Genomic DNA, 20,382 nt, shown 5'->3' with positions numbered 1-20,382 from the left:
CACAAACCCAAGATAGGACCAAGTCCTCTTGGCCACCATTAATACACCCCTCAGAGGCGTGTGCTAGTCCCTCTCTGATGGAGGATCAATCCACGAACCCAAGATGGGATCAAGTCCCCTTGGCCACCATTAAAACATCCCAAAGGCGTGGGCCAACCCCCTCAGTTGGTGACCAAATCTCTAAAAACAAGTCATCATATAACCCAATCATTCGATATTGTCATTTAATGAAATTTTCCAAAAATCAGGTTCATTAAGTTGATATCCGGACATTCAAGACTTGAGCATTTAATACTCATTCAGGTTCATTAAGTTGATATCCGGGCAGTCAAGACCTGATCATTTAATACTCATTCAGGTTCATTAAGTTGATATCTGAAAAGTCAAGACTTAACGATTATTCAACACTCATAAAGGTTCATTCGCTAATATCCGATCGATGAAGCCCTTTCATCGATTCTGATCAAATATACGTAAGTAGGATAAAGAAAGCATAGGAAAGCAACAAACGCGAATTGAGTAAGTAGGATACAGAAACACATTTCATTCATTATAAGGTCAACCAAAATTTGTTCAATCACATCAAAAATCATAACCCCCCCACTATCTCTACCCGTGGTCTGAAGCTTCATCGGACCTTCCCCATCATCGGCAACCAGCTCCCCCTCAGGTGTGACCTTGGCATCTATCCAAGTCCAAGACTAGTCAACATCAGGAAGAACCAGCTGAACTTGGGCGAAGGCGTTGTCCCACCCTGCATTAGCTGCCACGACAGCATCATCCTCCAAGTCTTGGTGGACGCCTTCAGTTGAGCCAGGTCCCCGGTCAACCAGACAATATCACCCTTGTTCGTCTCTTCCTGTTCCTCGGCCAATTGCAACTTGGTCGCTAAGATGACGCCTCTCTTCTTCAGCTCGGCCAAGGCGGTCACATAGGGGCCCAATCTCCCGTTGAGCAACCCCCATATCAACATGGGCTTGCATAACAGCCTCCCGAGCTTCCTAAAGTTGGAGTGTCATCACCGATAGCTGCTCATCGGCGGTCAGGTTCTGCTCCTCCTAGACTTTGAGCACATCGACATACTTCTTCTCCAGCTCGTGGAGCTCAACTGAGTGTTGTTCCTGGAGGTTGGCCAAAGCATCATCTCTAACCCGAGTGGCCAACACTCCTTCACCCTCAAGGTATTTGGCCACGGAAGCAGCCAAAACTCCAGCCTCCCAAACCCTTCTCAGAAGATCGATCACGGGTATTGAGTCCATCGTCACTAGTACCCTGAGGTTGAGTAACCCAATCTCGATCGCCTTGGGAACTCGGTATAAGAAGGAAGGCTTGGCAGGAGTCTTTCCTTTACCACTGCTAGGGGTCTTCCCCTTAGTGGGATCCTCCATGCGGGGAACAGGGACCCTAGTGGGCACAATTTCTTCCTCGGTTAATTAACTAGGCCGATGTTAGTCGGAGTAGGAATGACCATGGCTAGAGGCTCAGATGGAGGGGGTAGAACATCTACTAGTCTGGAAGATGAACCATCCCCATGGGAAGACTTTGGGCGGGCAGGCGAATTAAACCTCACCTTTTTTGTGACCTCCGCACTTTTCCTCTTCAGAGCAACCCTCCTTAGAAGACCTAATCGGTCGGACTGATCGCCCATGGAAGCTACTGGAAAAAAGAAAAAAGAAGTCAAAACCAAGCGAAAATTTCACAAACAAAAGAAAAGGCAAAAGACATATAAACCCATATGCTCACCAACTTCTGCCTCAAAAACATGATCCCCTAGACCAATTTATAACATACTACAACCCGACCCTTCTTAATCTAGGACAACATCTCATCTTCCACTTCTCTTTCTAGGAGATTGAGCTGGTCGTATGAGAAACTAAAGGATTTGGCCGGATTTTGGTGAATCCCCATGTTCTATTTAAATGGAAATCGGGGTTGACCATCGGGTCCATACGTCCAAGAATGATGTTCACCTACAACCTTTACCCGGAAAAATATGGCCTTCCAACCTTTGACAAATCCCTCAAAGGCCTAGAAGAGAGCATGCCCATTCCTAAATTGGAGCGATGTCCATCCACGCCGACCTACGTTGTTCTCGTCCGTGTTGGTGCTGTGTCCCACCCGGAACATCCAAAAGAATAAGCGAAATGTGCATGAGCGTTCCATTACCTCGCAAAATAATTTGAAAGCCCGGATGAATCCCCAAGAGTTTAGGTGAAGTTGGGAAGTAGCTACTTGAAGGTGCTGCAACACTTAGACAGGCCATTCGTCCAGTGGGACCCTCACGCCAATCCGGTGGAAAAACAATTCGTACATATAAAAGCTATGTTTGTCCTTGCTTTCTAAGAAAATATCTTGGCAGACCTGTTCCTTCTTGCGCGGACTATGCAATGAGATGCCTTCAGTCGGATGAGCCAACAAGTCCACTCGAGGCTGCTTGTCCGGAGAGTAGAAAGATGCATTGCCAATGACTTCTCGATCGACCCACTAGTAAGAAGATTATGGGCCCATCATCTTCGGCAGAAGTGTGTATTGATCGGCGCAGTCAGTAAAATTCCTCCCCATATATGACCCGTCAACAGAAGAAGTATCAGACTCCGAACTGAATATACCATCCAAGACTGGACTCCACTTCTCGGAAAAGGCTGACTGGTCCAGGACGTCAACCTCGCCCCTGCTGTCTCCCCTTTAAGTTGCTCAAAAGGGCGAAAAGAGACAGCCGTCGAGACCGCCCGCACGCAGATCGGCGCCTTCGGTGACAAAAACCAGGGGATGTAAAAATTGACGGGTGTCCGGACAGGATCTCTAAATCATCGGAATGAGAATCCCCGCCAACCATATTTTTCAAAAAAATGGGGAATAATGATAATAAATAGAGGGGGAAGAAGGAAAATTATCGGTTGAAAATATGCTTTGAAAGAAGAAGACTTCTGGATGGAAAAAGTTCGCCCGGATTCAGGGTGATCAGAAATTCGACAACAAAACAAGATAAAAAACATTGGGAGAGAGAACCCTTATTTATAGGAAAAGGCCCAAACCCAAATCTTCCTAGAGGCCCAACCCAAAACGCACATCCACCCATTCAAAATCTCTCGAGGACAATCTAACGGTGGCACAGAAACCTAGGCGGCAGAACTAAAATGAACAGGCATGTCGATCTACCATCACAGGCTCAGACGAAATGCCATGCATCCCTCCACGTGTCTGACAAAGATAGATGGCCATTATAGCCTACTCTTGTGCCTAGAAGCTACCATTGCCCACTAGACCGGATATCCCTTGAGTCTATTATCTCGGTGAATCTTTAACCAACCTAATAGACTGGAGGCAACTGTTCTACCCCGGATAATCCGGGTGTTCACCAACCCGCCTCAGGTAAGGCCCTGCATTTAGCCTTACTGGTGCTTACCCGCCTAGGGCGGTCCAAACCCACCGGAAGTGCCATAAATGCTTTTGACACCTTATTAATGTCTCTGGCACCTAATTAATGTCTTTGGCACCCCATTAATGTCTTTTGCACCCCATTATTGTCTCTGACTCCATCATCAATGTGCCGCACGCCCTAAGTACTAACCGAATTCCACCTGCTATGTCGCCTGCACCCCCACCTGCTCTCGACAACTCGACAAACGACAACCTGTAAGCAGAGCAGAGACAATCAAGCATATCCCATTGTACGCGCTAGGTTCTGACCAATGACCGGATGTCATGTCAACAATCTCATACTCTACAAATAAGGAGCCCACACATGGCGTATAATTAATTTTCATTCCCTCATTTATTGTTACACTTATTGCTCCAACTTCTCTCTTATTTACTTCATTTATCTCTCTAGAATACTCAACTAACTTATCGTCGGAGAACCTTTTCAGGTACCTCTCCCGGAGGGTCCAGACGACAATCCGACCAAGCTATTTGATCTCTTGTATTCTGTCGGATACCTGCTACCAACCATTCTTCTTCCATTGCCTACTATCCCTTCCTATTACAAAAGAACATGACCAAAAACATATTTTATTATTCTCCTCTGCATTTTCTTCCCCGATTTTGCAACCCTAAATTTGTTATGCACCCCATCTTCTAAATTGTAACCATATATGGATGCTAGGTTGCCATGTGGAGAGAACTGCAGACCAAAATGCATTCGGCCTTAGACATCATATCCAATCAATCTACCAATATTGGTGTGGTCCATGTGCACTATAATTCCAAGATAACTCCCTCTTATAAGCCGCTAAATTGCAATATAGTTTCCATCTACCCATTTGTCTGTCATTTTTTCTAATATAAATATTTTGACATTCGAGTTGCACATTAAAAGAGATTTTATATTCATAAATTTTATCTTTTTAAACTGTTTGGTCAGACCGGAAGATATTATATATAATTATAATTTACATATAAATTCCAAGTTAATAATATAGGTTGAGATGAGATAGAATTTTACTATTGACTTTAATGCATATATTCCTTATTTGCTTTTTTTTTTTTAATATGAACAAAATAGTCAATCCAACCATCTAGTTTAAAGTGGTTTAACTATGTTTTCAGCGATATAAAATGGGCTGGCTAACTAGGCTATTTTCTAGCTTATACGAAGTTGTTTCCCTTTCCAATCTATTGTTGGAGGGTAAATTCCAATCAGAACAACATTGCCTAAACAATCAAAATGAGTAGGAACTCTTGACCCAACCAGATAAGGCAAATAAAGGATAGGCTCATAAGTTTTGAGTAAGGTTCAAAACAGATAATTGTCCACTATTTCGTTCATGGACATGAAAGATGCATTATTATTAGTGTAAACATAAACATCATAAGCCTTATTCCACTTTCTTATTTATTTCTAACACTCACACTCACATAATTAGCCCCAATAAAATGAGAATAATTCAGTACTAGAGTCGTATTTGATCTTATGCAACTATTTTCAACAACATTCCACTAGAATCTTTGGAGAAGAGCTGCATGCTTAAGTTCTCTTTTATGCATTTGAAACTGATGAAATATCATTTGTGTAAGGTCACTTGACATGTGTTGACTCACAATTTGGCCACTTGAGGATGGAAAGAAGGGTCCACACATACAACAACCTATAGAAATTATTATGTCAATACATGTTATAGAATAGTTACAAAATTTAAATTGCAATGTATTCCTTAACTGAACTCGCAAACGGAGGGGAAGGAAGGGAAATAAAAGCTTCAAAGTCATTTCACAAGTGTATTTCATGACACAGGCTTTCTCTTTCCCTTCTCTGCCCTCCAAAACTGAACTTGCAAAGGAACCTAAGAAAGTAAATACCTTCCCAACACTTTTTCCCGAATGGAGATACTCTACAGCATCTGAAACAGAATGCAGGCCATTGAATTTCTTTGGATCAACAGCAACCTGTGTGAACAAACCAGAAAAGTAAGGTAACACCGAACTCTAAAAGCATGGCAACGGCGAATAATTAACGATTAGCAAACGCGCATGAATGGAAGAATGATTTTGTTGATCCATAGATATCAAATGTATATAAATTACCTTTAGCTTTCTTGTAGAATAAAGGTTAAATAGTTTGTCGAGATGTTCTTGCCAAAAATGACCATATTGCACCAAGAAAAAGCCAGCCTAAAAATTTGGAATTATGTATAGCTATGAGATAAGCATATTACAGAAGAAAATTACTTGTATATTCTTAGCTCCATAACTTATAAATTATAATAATAACGCGGCCAAATAAAATAAGGAATCATAAAGAAAGTAATGGCAGCCTACAAGTACACAACTCCATGATATTGCTACATACCACAGTTTGGCTCTTTGCCAAGAGCTTCTCTAACAATCCAGGGTACTTTGATGGTGTCCAACCACTATCTCCTTGATACTGATATAAATGTAAATAAACAATGAATATAAATCACTTTGTTCTGAATAGAAGTATATGAACTCAAAAAAGTTCATTTAGATAAAACAACACATTTCCTTAGAGGATGGAACAGTTTACTGCAATTCATAACTCAGAAGACTACTCTTGAAGGAAAATGATCGACCAACAAATAAAGAGGGGAGTGAAGAGAGTAAAAGGGTCAGTATGGAACATTTACAGCTACTGGGAGCATTTATAGCTAGGAGGAGTTATTTTAAAGATGCAGTGAAATTTTTACAAGTGCTACAACAGTGTTGTAGTTATGTTGCGTTTATGGCAATTGTGGTTGTGATGTAGCTGCTTGGACTCCCGAAACAACAATATTATAGATGCAATTGTGGAGTGCAATTTGAAACATTATGCTATAATATAGTAAATTTGTGTCACGAGAAGAAAAACAAAAAATAAAGAAAAACCTGAGAAATCATGCCAATAACAATGAGTCGTCCATGGACTGCCAAAGCATTCAAGCACAAGTTTAACATGTCACCACCAACAGACTCGTAGATGATGTCAATACCTTTCGGGAACTCTTTCATTAGAACCTGCAAAGTCAAGTCACAAATTTAATATGTTAATAGGAAACGGTTTCTGTAATTTATCCCAACTAAGACAAGAACCAGACTACAGTTAAAATTATTACTTCATCAATATGGTTGTAACCATGCACTTACTTTTGCACAAAACTCATACGACACCCTTTTCGAATTAAATCAATACCCTGATTAGAGCATTGATTATTCATTCCATGATGCAAATTACTCAACAAAGATTAATTCCTGCACAGTTTTAAGATAGATTTCTACTTGTCCATTGTTCAGGAAAAGAAAGGTAAATACTATTTATCTGGTATTCATGCATTTCCTTTCATTTTTTATTCTTTAGGCTCACTGGGCTGTTGCTACTACATACTGCTCATGTATATGGGACTCTGTCAGTGCCTTTTCTATTTTAAAATATACTTGTATTAAAAAGAGGACTGCAAAAGGAATATAAGTGATTGTGTATCAGTATTATCAGTGAGAAATCGAGTCACAAAATTCATTAGACAGAGCAAAGTAGATAAAGATAACAAAAGCAGCTCATATAAAAGACTACAATTAGCATCCTTCTTAAGAAACTCAACATCCACTTATTGGATATTTCAATTAGAAAAATACATGGAGGAACTGAAATCTAAATGTCATTATGTGACTGTGTTGATTTCAGTGATTGTGTATCTGTCATCTTTAAATATAAGTGTGTATGGATATCTTAATATGCAAAAAATGTTGAAGATCAACATACTATAGCAAAAGGACTTATTTAAATAAAAAAAGGACCCATTAACCACCTAAATGGTCAATCATGTTATAAAAAATCACAAGAATAAAAGCAGTAAAGGTGAACAGAATCCTACAAAAATCAGGGGATAAAAAATAATACAGTTTTTATATCTTCACTATGATAGTCTATGACTCTGTCAACTCCCAATTCTTTCAGAAGCTTGGCCTTTGCTGCACCTCCACACGTTGCAACCACTGTATTTCCTGCTAATTTTGCAAGCTGCATAAATAATCCAAATTACTAGATCAAGCATGGAATTTCTATGGAGAAAGATTGAGCAAATATTGAACTATGCAATCTAGATGTGAACGGCCTCCGACTTATTTATCAATTAAGATTTTTAAGATATTTGAGCAAACTTTATAACTTTTGTTATTTCTTTTTCATCTGTTTCTATTGTACAAAGTAATGCCTTGCTACAACAATCCACCAGCAAAGAATAGATATAGAATATAACTTCATATTTAGGTTCCAAGAATATACAAAGAAATGGTCAAAACACATATCTCATCTCATTGAATAATTACAAAAGGAACAACTAGCAATCTTTGTCCTAAAATAATGGCAAGTTATCTTTTGCTCAAGGATTCAAAGGAACATGTAAGTGATGTGAGAGTTCTTTGTTTGATCTCAAGAACAAGTAGTGCTTTGTAAAATGAGAGAATAAAATAGCATCAACAATAGAAGTGTTTCGATGTGAAAAGTGCTAAAGAAAATATGATAGAATAAAAGATACAGTAATCTCCTGAATCTTGTTTAGAACATTATGTTAGTTTGCCTAGTCTCTGCCTACCACTACAGAATATCAAGATGCAAGTAATTGGTTTAAGAAAACAATTCCAACAAAGATATACACATATGCATATGGTTAAGAAAAGTTGCAATAGTGACATGGAACTTATTAAGTACCTGAACAGCAAATTGTCCAGTTCCTCCTGCGGCAGCGGTAACAAGGACCACTTTTCCAGATTCCATCTTTGCCGCTCCTGCCTATGCAGTGTATAAAAGAATCATTTATCAGGACAAGCCAATCCAGCTGAAGACGAAATGAAACTAAATGTAATCTTCACAAAGATATTAAATCATCAATAAACTTGAATTACGTCGAAACATGAGATAAGAAGAGTTTCAAATATTAACAAACTGAGATACTTCCTTAGCAAGTACAGGATCTAATATTAGTCAACCTTTTCTAGAGCAATTGAGGCTGTTAATCCTGATGTCAGCATGGCAACAACTTCTGCATCCGGTCTAGGCACTGGAAGGGCATGTTTTGAATTAATCTAACCCAAGTTAAAAGACAATATCAATATTTATCGGATGAACTTGATAATAAAAATCACTATTTCGTGAAAAGGTGGAAACACAGTGATCATGCCATAAATAAGAAAGAAAAATCCCGGACAATATGTTAAGCACTGCTCACCATTATGAATTCTGAATAACCTCCAAAAGTCATGAATGCACAAGGCATACCAACTTTCAAGTCTGTGACAGAATCCCCAACTGCGGCAATTATTCCTACAGCCTAAAATATAGCATAAAAAATTATTACTTGTGCAAGAAGAGGGATGCTGCGTCAAGTGGTAGATTTCATATCAAGAAATATACACTTGGGGATGTATATTAGTATACCTCAAATCCTGCATCAAATGGAAGACGAGAAGCAGTGTCACTGTTGTTGCCACCGAAATAGCGGCCTGAGCTAAAATTTACATCACTAGCATTTACGCCAGCATAAATTATCTTCACCAGGACATGCTTTGGTTTGACAGGTAATCTCAGTGGTGCTCTCACTATGGTGGTAGCATTCCGAAAGTTGTGAGTCAAGGTCTGAACAACTCTGCAAACAATTGGCAGCTATTTAAAACCAATAACAAATCTTGCAACAAATAAAAATATGAGCATAAATACTCAACCGATCAGTCAATTTGAAGATATAATTGCATTGCATTCTCTCTTCAGTAAATTTTTATGGAAATAGAAATTAAACAACTCCAAAAGGTCATATATATGTTATTACAAGAGAAGTCTAGTTCAAGTACACACATTTTCTCATAACTGTCAGGGATTTTAACTGGTGGAGCATTGAATTCGGATCTTTTCTTAAAACGTGAGGCGGAACTTGTCAAGTACTTCGCTTCCTCTGATGGGGTGGGCCAGTACTCCAGACCTCGACGATTTGTAATCCATAGGCAATGACCAGCTTTACTCTCATCCGTAATGAGCTCAAAAGCACCTTGAGAGGTTAAAACATTTTAATATCATTATTTATGTATGCATAAAAAATATTGACCAACAAAGAAACTATGCACTTGAACAATGTGCATACAAATTGGAGTAGCCACCTGAGAAAACATGGATATATAGACATACCTTTTACCAACATTTCCATAGGTATAAAGCCCCCAGTCAAACTGATAAATTTTGAATTCACCCTTAAGCCCATCTCAGTTTCAATAAACTGCATGAAATTGTCGGTGAAGTTTTAGTAAATTGTACTAAACCATTAAAAGAGATCTATTTTAAAAATTGAATCACCTCAACAAATTACATAACACAGAAAAATACTAGTCAATCTCACAGCAGTGGGAAAAATAAAAATAATTCCAGTCAATTTCCAAAAAAATGTTTAACATTCCATGAATTAGAGTAATAATATAATCAAGAGAACTTACCTCAGGGCAAAGCACATTGATTCGAATTCCTTTGCGTTGGTATGGACGAAGAGATCTAGTAAACATAACAACACCACCTGCAGAAGTGTAGTCCAACATTTTGGAAACAATATTAAGTTAACTTGTGCAAATTCAAGTAATAGATATATAAAACCAATTAATTGACCTTGCTGAAAAACTAAAATATACTTCTTTTAGATTAACTTTTCCTAGTGAACAACTTTTTAGCTTGTAAACAACTTTTCAGCTAAAAAGACCACCATTTTGATTATAAGTTTTCCTAAACAAAAAATAAGTCAAGTACAATATTCATCCACATGAATGCTCATAATTAACAGCTTCACTTTTGTAGTTGATTAGTTCTTTGTGCTCTTTCATATGTCATATTTATTTTTCTAAATTCTACAAAAAGCTTTCTAGGATTATGCCATAACCAAAGTCCGTAAATGACAAACCTTTAGAGCCCGAATAGAGAGGATCATTATACATTGGATAAAGACCAGAAGCAGAACCCATATTGATAATCACACCAGGCCTTTTGGCAGCTTCCATGGTTTTAATCTATTAGAATGTAGATAATCAAAATCACTAATAATCAATGGTTTTAACCCTTTTTGTCATTTAAGCCGAAAATGGTGAACAAACATATGTGATCTATATGCTACTGTATGAAAGCAAATTATGATAATTTTCCTGATTAAGAATGTAACGAAATTTCTTTTGTGGCATCAAGTAAAAGATTTACTTAAGAGATATTAGTAAAACCAGGTTGCACTTCAAACTTACTGCAAGACGAGTGCATTCAATAATAGCAGTGAAATTCACATTAACAGTGTGTTTCCATGAACGAGTGCCATCTGTTTGATCCTTATCGAATGGAATAGGGTTACCGATCCCCGCACTGTTAATACAAATGTCTAGTCCTCCATATGTCAAGTAATGCTTTTCAAACGCAGCAGCTAGATCCCCTGTTGACATTTATGAATTAGTACATTGGTGTACACTTAGGACAATCAAAACAGCATGTGAATTGAATGATCTATAATATTCATATATATATTTATATATACTATGCTACTTCATGACAGTTAAAACATAAGGAAGATAAAAATACATATTCCAGATTAAGATGCTTTATTAATTGCTTTCTTCCCGTTAAGTGATGCTACTTCACTGAACAGAATGGTAATGTTGGGTAACATTTGGCATGAGACATAACAGTGTTCTCTTTAGTTCCACCCTTCTTAATTGACCCAAAATATCTCACTTTTTAATCTCTTGTAATGTTCTATGTATAAAATAGACCAAATATATAATAAACTTATATTTCACATTATAAAATTGTGAAGGAAGAACAGAGGCGTGTTTGACAAAAGAAGGAAATTCCAACTTCAAGCATGGAGAAGCATGTGCTCATAGGGGCTGCATTGTATTTCCTCCCATATCTGTGTTTTCCCCTCCTCCCATGCGTAAATAGGGGCTGCATTTATGCTTTCTCTCTTAGTGTAGGTTCAAGCGGCAACATTGTTCGTCTTGTCTTTGATTCGCGAACAACCATGTACCGAAATGCTAAAAAACTCTGAATCCTTTCTCTCTAATTGATTCCGTGAATAAATTGTTGCTAATATACAATAGTCCACTTACTTGAGTTAGAGACATCGCATTTGACAAACAAGGCAGATGGAAAATCTAACTTGGGATGAAACTTGGCATTAATTTTCTGGACAAGGGCTGCTACTTCTCTTCCATTCTCTTCAGAGAAATCAACAACTGTGATAAATATACCTTTCTCTGCAAGAGCTAGGACAAGACCTTTACCTATATAAACAAAATCCAGAAATAGATAATCACATTACACGCATCAATAATATAAATAAGGCATCCATACATGTGAATTGAAAAAAAAAACATATATTATATTAATTGTTTGTATCAAATTCAATAATGGTAAATAAAATCTGCATAAAATAGAATCATATTGATAGGAATGAATGAAGGGTTAGTTACCAATTCCAGAGGCAGCTCCAGTGACAAGTGCTGACAAACCAGGTTTGATCTCCATTATAGTTTGTTGTTGTTGTTGTTGTTTCACTTGTTGTGTGATGGAGAAGGTGATTTGTAATAGATTGGTGAGACAGACATGAGATTGGTTTCTATCTTTGTTATTGCTGGTTAGTGACCACTTCTTACCTAGGAATAGTGAGAATTATTTATATATCTTTCATGTGCAGCATCTTGCTACACGTGTAACACTATTAAATTTATAACACTATTAAATTTAAGAGTAAATTATAACGAGAGTTTTAGTGAAATTACATAAACTGCCCCTCACTTTTTTACACCTATACAAACATCTCATAGTTTGTATACTTTCGTTACACTGACCACCCCTGCATACAAAATAAGTGTAATCTTTTAGACAAAAAATGTGAAAATACAATTAAGTTAAACAAAACATGAAATATTGTGTAGATAAATCCAAATAATATACAAACCAATGTATCTTTATATTGTTTAAATCGCTCTTATAATATAATGTAACGGACCAAAAATAATAAAGAAATATTGACTCATATATTATTTGGAGTTGTCTCCATAATATATCATGTTTTGTTTAACTTAACTGCATATATCACATTTTTTATTTAAAAGATTACACTTATTTCTTATTTCTTATGCAGGGTTGGTCAGTGTAATGAGTAATGAAAATATAAAAAGTATGAGAGGTTTGTATAGAGGTAAAAAATGAGACACAATTTATATAATTTCATTAAAATTCAGGAGATCTCAATATAATAATTTACTCTAAATTTAACTGCCGCAGTTGTTTTCCTTTAGACAGGAACAAAATTGAAAATCAGTGTAAAAAATCGAATTTTGTTTGCTCCTCAAATGTCAACTCATATGGCCCGTCCATCTACCTGTTCTAGATTTTGTTCAACATATACGGTTCATAATGAGTGAATTCATTTTCTAAAAAATTTCGTTTATCAACATTGACTCATACAGTACTTATAAAGCTCTTCAAGAGTAAAATGAATGTTTTGTTTGGAGTGAGTGAAGAGGAAATGATATGACGTTTTTTTAATCTTTATATTCATAGTATAAAAATTTATTCGTTTCTATTATTTTTATTTAAATTTTTTTACTTATCGTGTGTGGCTATGTGTGCAGTTAACCCATATTTGCGACCTTTGTAAATGTTTTTTCAGTTAATAGAATATTTTTGTTCTCCCCACATATCATCTTCCTTATAAATAAGCCTAAATCATAATCATAAAAAAAATTAACATCAGTGTAATATGAGACTTTTTAGAAAAAATACAAAAAAAATTCATCATAAAATAATTACAAAATAAAATAAAAAACCAATGACCCACACCACTAGGATTGAGATATTTGTTAATATCTGGCATAAAAATGTAAGGATCCAAAATTATTTATTTTTAAATTAAATAATATAATAAATTTAAATTTAAATTTTTGCTCACATAATTCGGTACTCAGGATCCGGTATTCAAGAGGAAGAAGAAGTATAAAAAAATAAATTTAGCAAGAAGAAGATGATAGGAATACGGAAACACAAGAAATGAGAACCGTGAGTACCTTGTACGATAAACATGAGTTGTGATTCACTCTAATAATGGGCCCAGATTCTGATATACGTAACAAAAAATTTAAAGTGTACATTTTTTATTATTTTAGGGCTTATATTATTTTCCCCTCATATTCCATAATTGGAGGCTATGATAACAAGAACGGGAGGGTATAATAACAGGAGAAGAACCATTCTCAACAAATACATCCAAGTAAAAGATTTGCTTAAAAACTCTTTAGTTCGCTCCCTTGGATTTGGACCACCAATTGGGTCTGCGTGAAGTTTTTTTACCTTGGAGCTGATAAAAGAAACTGGTGCATAGTTGCGCATTAAACTATTATCATTTGTTATAAATTTCTTCATGAGACTAGAGTATATACTATTAAAATTATTTTATCACCATGTAAGTAAAGAATTAATCTATTTCGATGTGTGTGATTATTCTTCTAAAAAAAGTCATTTCTAGAAATTAAATTATTGACTTCTTAATCTTTTTGAGATTAACGAAACCTTATACAACGAGTGAGTTTCTACAATTTGACCAACTTCTTCTTGTACCAAAATTTTGTAAATGAAATTGGTAGAAGTTAATGTTTTCAAACATTCATATTAAAATCTAAGATAATAAAACGTATGAAATGGCTGGCAACTAAAATACATGTTAGAAAGACATAGAAGACATAACACAACAAGCTAATGCGAAGCATTTTAATAAGTCTTTTATTTTAAATGAGGTATATTGAATTTTCATTGTTGATTTCCTATAAAAACTCCAAGATCCAACAAAGGATTATTTTTTTCTGATAAAGAGAAATTGTATTAAAGGAGTATAAGGGGTTCACCCAATACAAGAAGGAAACAATCACAACTTAGTCGCACTTAGCGTTATACAAAGATAAGGATCCATACACCAATTAGCAAACGACAAGGATTTATGAGAAACAAAAGAGATAAACCAAATTCACGATTTAGTTTGAATCAAATCAATTAAATGCACATAGCTCGGTGTCTTCTCCTAAAAGATAACTTCATTTCTCATAATCCACACTGACCAAACCACCGTGAACCAAAACATTCTCCACAACTTTACACAAGTACCGCTTTTAAAAGTATCATGAAGCTTGAAAAAATCCATAATTGTTATTGTTTTAGTTAGTTATTAGTGTTTTAAAATTTAACTATATTTTATCCAAATATCGGAGAGATGTATATACATTGTTTGTATATAAAATTATATATAATAAATGTATCATTCAGTATTACTTTTTTTTTTTTAAAAACCAACAACCCATCACTAAATATAAATATTGGATCATATATTGGAACTCTATAAGACTACTCATACACATTATTAGGTATACATTTTTTACTCTATCTTCAAATGTATTAGTATTTTTGGCAAGACTTTGATTTGCTTTGTGTTTTGTAACCCATAATGCTTGGAATAAAAGGAGCGTACTAATGTTAGGATTCAGAAGACCTAATTCTATTCATTGTTTGGAAGACAATAACTCTCCCTTTCTTCGTCTATTTCATTATGCTTTCTCTCAATTTCCATCACTTTTATTCATAACATTATTTCTCATTGTTGGAGAATAAATCTTACATCACATATTTTATTGTTTCAGAAATGATTTAAATAGTTGTTGGGTACTCTTTTTATGGTCAATTGATTTTGAGGCGTAACTTTAACACTCACTTTTACAAGGGTCATAGTCCCCCGCTGATTTCCAACGTCCTTATCACCCTCCTCCTACTCTTCATTTCTTTGGTTCTTCCTCTTCCATCTACCATAATCATTCATCCCATTCTAACTGCATAAGGATTACCCAACATCAAGAGTTCGATCAAGATGAAATTGAGGACTTCAATTACAAAGGTGGTGACCCAAGAGGTAAAAGAAAGTTGGGTCTTAGATTTCCTTGTTCTGTTGTTTAAATTTTATAGTATAGATGTTAGCTTTCAGTTTTTGTATTTTCTGTTGCCTTTTTTAATGGTTTGATTATCAACTACCAACTTCTTTTCAGTGTAAGACTTTGGCCAAATCATTAGGATCGCTTCTGAAAGAGTTGTATCTGGACGATTTTCAAAACATGCATGATGCTGCAAGAATTGTGCATGCGTTGAAGGAACTTGTCCCTTTAGATTTACAGTGACATTCAATCTGTTTGTGATGAATTTTAAAGTAATTCTATGTAACTTATCAAAGAGATTTCAAACATGCAATGGGAATGCTCAAGTAGTACTTACTATAATCCTTTTAAAACAAGCTCCTTTTTTATGTTGTAACTACAAACAACTATGTAATCGTTGATAAATTCATCACAAACAGATTGAATGTCACCATAAATATTTGAGTGCAAGACAAGGGCATGGTTAATCATGTGAAAAATCCTTAAAAATTATATTTGATTTTGTTGTAATTAGAGTGCAAATTGAATTCTGTATTAACATATAACAATACGATCCTTATTTTTCCCAGAAACTCAGATTTTATTTAATTATATTTTTATGCTTATAATGCACAAAAATGTAATGTATATGTTTATTTATATTAAACTTATGTGATATTTTACTAATTTGTCGTTTATTTCTCTATAATGATTATAATACTTTATTTCCATCTATTATTTTTCTTACTAATTAGGTAGTGATGTAGAATGAATCATTAATTTATAAAAAAACAAATAAATGATAACAAATTTGTAATTCATTTTTTATAAGCAAATTGTATTAAAATTTGACTTAATTAAGGCAATGGAGATAATATTCCTTGTGTTCTAAAATCAAAATACTATGCATTGGGTTAGAAACTAGCAGTAAATTGTTCGGCCAATAGTCTGGAGAATGTTAAAATTGTAGAAATCATAAATAATCTTGATAAAACAAGAAATAATGAGAATATTATTCTGAATATTGAATTTGAGTGAATGAATTGAGCATTGAAATGAATAATCATACAAAGGCATAATAAATCATTTATATAAAAGGAATGAAAAACTAACTAATAAAAGTTCAACACAAAGTTAACCGAAACAACAAAATATATTTCAACATTGATAATCGATTAACCATATTGTTAATCGATTATCCATTACAGAATTACAACTATTTTAACATAGAATATATATTTACACGGCTTTACCAACTTTACTCTATAATTAGATATGTTGTTTCCAGTTCTTATATGTTTCCCTTATGGAAAAAAATGTAAGACAGGAAGAAAACTAGCTTAGATAATATCAAATCCAAGAGAATATTTGAGAACTTGCTTAAAAGTAGAAAGGGAAAATACTTGACAACCTACTGGGGACAAATAAGTACTGGATTACACAAAGAAATGCTCATTGACTCAATGAAGTTCTTCAGTTGCAAAAATTTGTACAAAGATCAAAATGCTTAAGGTGCCATCTTTCTACTACAAATACAAAGGCGGGGAACATAACTTAGGTTAAATTTAAATTGTTGAGTACGAACTAGGCCCAAATTCTAACAATTAATGCCTTTTATATATTAGTAGAATAACGTCCGTCCTTGAGAAATGAAAGTAGCATTCTCCTTTGTATTTCACTTTATACCTCTGCAACTTACACCTCCTTCATAAAACAATTCCTGTAATAAGAAATTCAAGTAGCAATTTAGACTAAATGTAAATTGATGAAATTTCTGACACAAACATTCAATTAGATCCAATTTGTTTAGTTTTGAATTCAGGATAAAAAACAAACAAAAAAGTTCTTCCTAAAAGAAGCTCTTCTTTTTTGGACACAGTCAACATGGTGATAAAACTTAGTTTATAGATGTTTTTGTTAGTATCCCTGATTTGGATGCTCAAATTGAATTTTGTTGAAGGATAAAATCTTATTAGAATGAAACAATTTATTATTAGGAATCATATCACATCTAGTATTTAATAAAATAGTATGAATTGAGACGACATTCTATAAATACATAATTATAAAGTTGTGGATCTAGAGGGAATGAGCCTAAACCCAATAAAGAGGGTGTGTGGATGGCAGCTAGGTCATGGTATGAAGTAGTTCCAATAAAGAGAATGCAAATCGTTCAAAGTCTTCTACTACTAATTAGCTGAACATGAAATGGAAAAGAATTGGAAGTGATTTTTTTTCCGAAAGTAGAAGTATATAGTCATGAAATATTGGAAAATAAATAATTAGAAGTAATCATGAAATAAAAGGAAAAGTAAAAGATGGGGCATCTTACCATATTATCTTTTTTGCTAACAGTTGTGTCTCCTTGCTGAAAAGTAGGGCTTTGAACAAACTCATCATCATTCTTGTTCTTATCTTTCTTAGATGCACCCTTCCTGAACCCTAATCTTTCTTTCCAGCGACTTGAACTCTTTGGTAATCTTGGTAAGTCATCATCATTGTTAAGCAACTCATCCCTCAAAGTCATCTTCTTGGAGCAGTTAGTCTTAAGAGGAACCATCATACCCTGAAAGAAGACTTCATCTGCTGAGATCATACCATTGTTCTTCACAGAGAATTCGAAATTTGAAGACACAGGAGCTTCACTATATATATTCTGATGCTTCAATGCTTGTTGAGCATCCACAAAATCATAAGAGAATGAGATTCTTGGGTCCATAGTGTATAGAGTTTATGCACTATATACTGAACTTATAGTTATAGTAGAGTGTGGACATTCATGTGACAAGATTTAGATTTTTTAGTTTCCACATGCAGATGTTTGCCCTTTATATAATGATGGGGATTCTCTTATGTGTGTGATTTTAGTGGACATAACATGTTACTTAGATTTGTCTTTCTATGCTAGGAATGTGGGTCTTCACTTTAATTATCAAATTAAAGGATATATATAATTATGGCCAACTCAATTGAACCAAGATTTTCTATTAGTATAGTTAAATTCATTAATAGTGAGTTGTATACTGATTGATAGTGTGAGCCATGTTGCATTAAAATTAAACTCTAGAACCAAAATGATGTTTGTCCTTCAGACAAAACTGATGCTTGACAAAAAGGTAAACGACATTATTAGCTGTAGATTTTGACTATTGTGACCATATTATAGGCTTGATTTAATTAACGACTTCAAATCTAAGGCACTAATTGAAGGGGGAATGGATGGGTACTTTGCTCAATAATTGAATCAGATAATGAATCCCCTAAAACATGCACTACACAAAGGGATCCCAGGAAATTGTCACTGACAATTATATTGTTTACAAGTCAAATATAATGTTTAAATATGTAATAAAAACGAAAAAAAAGATATCCCAGGAAATATTGATCCATAGTTTCATACCATTATAAAAGGGGTAAAGAAAAGAAAATAAGCTAGTGAACATATGTAGATGCACAGTCTTTGAAGTCCAAGTGGGTTCAATAGATTATTTAACATATATGTAGCATATATGTCTTTAAATTTGTATTATTCCCTTCTTTTGTTAATTGAAAAAGTTATATAGTTGTATTATGCAATACATTCTATTCCAAAATTTATATCATTTCATCTATACTTGCATTCTTATTATTGGTCAGAAAATATAAAGTTAATATATATTTTATTTTTTTAATCATTAAAATATATGAACACATAAAGTGGTACAAAGTTTGATACTGAAAATGTGTCTCCAATTATTCATATGCCAAGGAATCTTTCAAGTGAACTATTGACCTTCACGTGTTTCTTTTCTTTTAGTGCCATTCACATGTTACCCTCCAACCTTAAGTTTGGAATGGAGTTACTATTTATATTGCATGGCAAATGGATTAAGGACAAATGGTCAAATTCCCCTTTGGAGATTGACAAGAACAAAAATATTTAATGGAATTCACGTCCACATAGGTTGCAGGAACATAGTTGGGTCTAAGAGTTTGTCCCCTTTTTGGTCTCCTATCCAATTAGCATAACTTGTTTCTTGCAACCCTATTTGGTGATGCTTTTAGTCTTTAGTATTATTTTAACCTAATCTAATACAACTACTATCATATACTCAATGCTCGAGGCTCATTTTACTATGTCACATCGAGAAACCCCCTAATTTAATTTTTGGGGCATGAATCTTGCTGAAAATGTAACATGCTAATCTCTCTAGGATATGCTATTAAAAGGAGTGGTGAACTTTAAAACTTGGTTTAAGTTTGTGAATGCTTTTGCTTTGTTAATTTCTAGATTTTGTCTCTAGCAGGTCTAGCTTAGGTAGTGGAGAAATCTTAATTAAAACTATTATATTATGACAAAAACAAATGCATTGACCAGCTTTGAAAAAATGTGCAACACAGGAGAAAGAGTGATAGCTACCATATGTAACATGGTGTACGCTTTTTATGAACACAGGTAATATATTTCTAGAAATCCTTGGTTGCATCAAGAGCAAGAAACTTTTCTTGTTTTGTACAATGTGAAGAAGATCTTGCTCCTGACCTTGGTACGGTTTTGATGAAGACACCAACATCACCAAAAGAAAGATGACTTATGAAGACAAATGAAGATAAAGCTTCAAGACATTAGATTAAGTCTTTGTAATTACTTCTATCCTAAACTCTTAAGTATATACAAGTATAAATGCTCAAACTATTTTTTAGAAAATGTGAGACACTTTTAAAAGACTTCAAACATTTTTCAAAAATAGTGTGTAACATGTTACTTCATTGAGTAACATGTTACATGTGTGAGAAAAGAGTTATCCAACTGAAAAACTGATTTTTGAAAGCTGAGTAACCGATTACTCAAAGTGAGTAACCGATTACTCAAAGTGATTAACCGATTACTCAAAATTAAATTTAAATATCTGTTGGACAGAGAGTTTGAGTAACCGATTAATCAAAGTGAGTAACCGATTACTCAATGTAAAATTCAAATTTCAAGTGGACAGAAAGTTT

The 20,382-nt window shown here is 34.6% G+C and overlaps 2 protein-coding genes across 5 annotated transcripts; both read right to left on the bottom strand.

Annotated features, from left to right (window-relative positions):
• Positions 4,704–12,102, bottom strand: LOC109333273 (prostaglandin reductase-3-like). 4 transcript variants are annotated; one of them, XR_002105995.1, is made up of 18 exons: positions 11,920–12,102; positions 11,557–11,730; positions 10,699–10,880; positions 10,368–10,473; positions 9,913–9,989; positions 9,611–9,698; positions 9,284–9,473; positions 8,870–9,077; positions 8,661–8,762; positions 8,422–8,517; positions 8,144–8,224; positions 7,334–7,453; positions 6,325–6,453; positions 5,789–5,866; positions 5,524–5,610; positions 5,299–5,385; positions 4,968–5,087; positions 4,704–4,935 (listed from the first exon to the last, which is right to left on the bottom strand). XR_002105995.1 is itself a non-coding variant. In XM_019568669.1 (18 exons), the coding sequence occupies exons 1-17, from the start codon at positions 11,972–11,974 to the stop codon at positions 5,037–5,039; spliced, it is 1,911 nt and encodes a 636-aa protein (XP_019424214.1). In that variant the 5' UTR covers positions 11,975–12,102; the 3' UTR covers positions 4,704–5,003; position 5,036. The 4 variants fall into 4 exon arrangements, 2 of the variants coding, with proteins under 2 accessions (XP_019424214.1, XP_019424213.1); XR_002105994.1 differs by having other exon boundaries at positions 4,980–5,087; XM_019568669.1 differs by having other exon boundaries at positions 4,704–5,003; positions 5,036–5,087.
• LOC109332660 lies at positions 16,783–18,181 on the bottom strand. Its single transcript, XM_019567675.1, has 2 exons — positions 17,735–18,181; positions 16,783–17,122 (listed from the first exon to the last, which is right to left on the bottom strand). The coding sequence occupies exons 1-2, from the start codon at positions 18,119–18,121 to the stop codon at positions 17,078–17,080; spliced, it is 432 nt and encodes a 143-aa protein (XP_019423220.1). The 5' UTR covers positions 18,122–18,181; the 3' UTR covers positions 16,783–17,077.

This window comes from Lupinus angustifolius, chromosome LG18, assembly GCF_001865875.1.
Source record: "Lupinus angustifolius cultivar Tanjil chromosome LG18, LupAngTanjil_v1.0, whole genome shotgun sequence".
Taxonomy (NCBI): domain Eukaryota; kingdom Viridiplantae; phylum Streptophyta; class Magnoliopsida; order Fabales; family Fabaceae; genus Lupinus; species Lupinus angustifolius.
Note: the sequence above shows the minus strand (reverse complement) of the source record. Positions and strands in the feature narration are given on the sequence as shown.

Bases quoted from the DNA above. Each gene is read 5' to 3' on its own strand.
- LOC109333273 (XM_019568668.1), bottom strand. From the start codon at position 11,974: ATGGAGATCAAACCTGGTTTGTCAGCACTTGTCACTGGAGCTGCCTCT. The intron at 5,611-5,788 runs GTATGTAGCAAT...CCAAATTTTTAG, and splicing joins TGGCAAAGAGCCAAACTGTG to GCTGGCTTTTTCTTGGTGCA. The intron at 5,386-5,523 runs GTAATTTATATA...TTGTTCACACAG, and splicing joins ATTCTACAAGAAAGCTAAAG to GTTGCTGTTGATCCAAAGAA.
- LOC109332660 (XM_019567675.1), bottom strand. From the start codon at position 18,121: ATGGACCCAAGAATCTCATTCTCTTATGATTTTGTGGATGCTCAACAA. The intron at 17,123-17,734 runs GTAAGATGCCCC...TTCTTATTACAG, and splicing joins TTAGCAAAAAAGATAATATG to GAATTGTTTTATGAAGGAGG.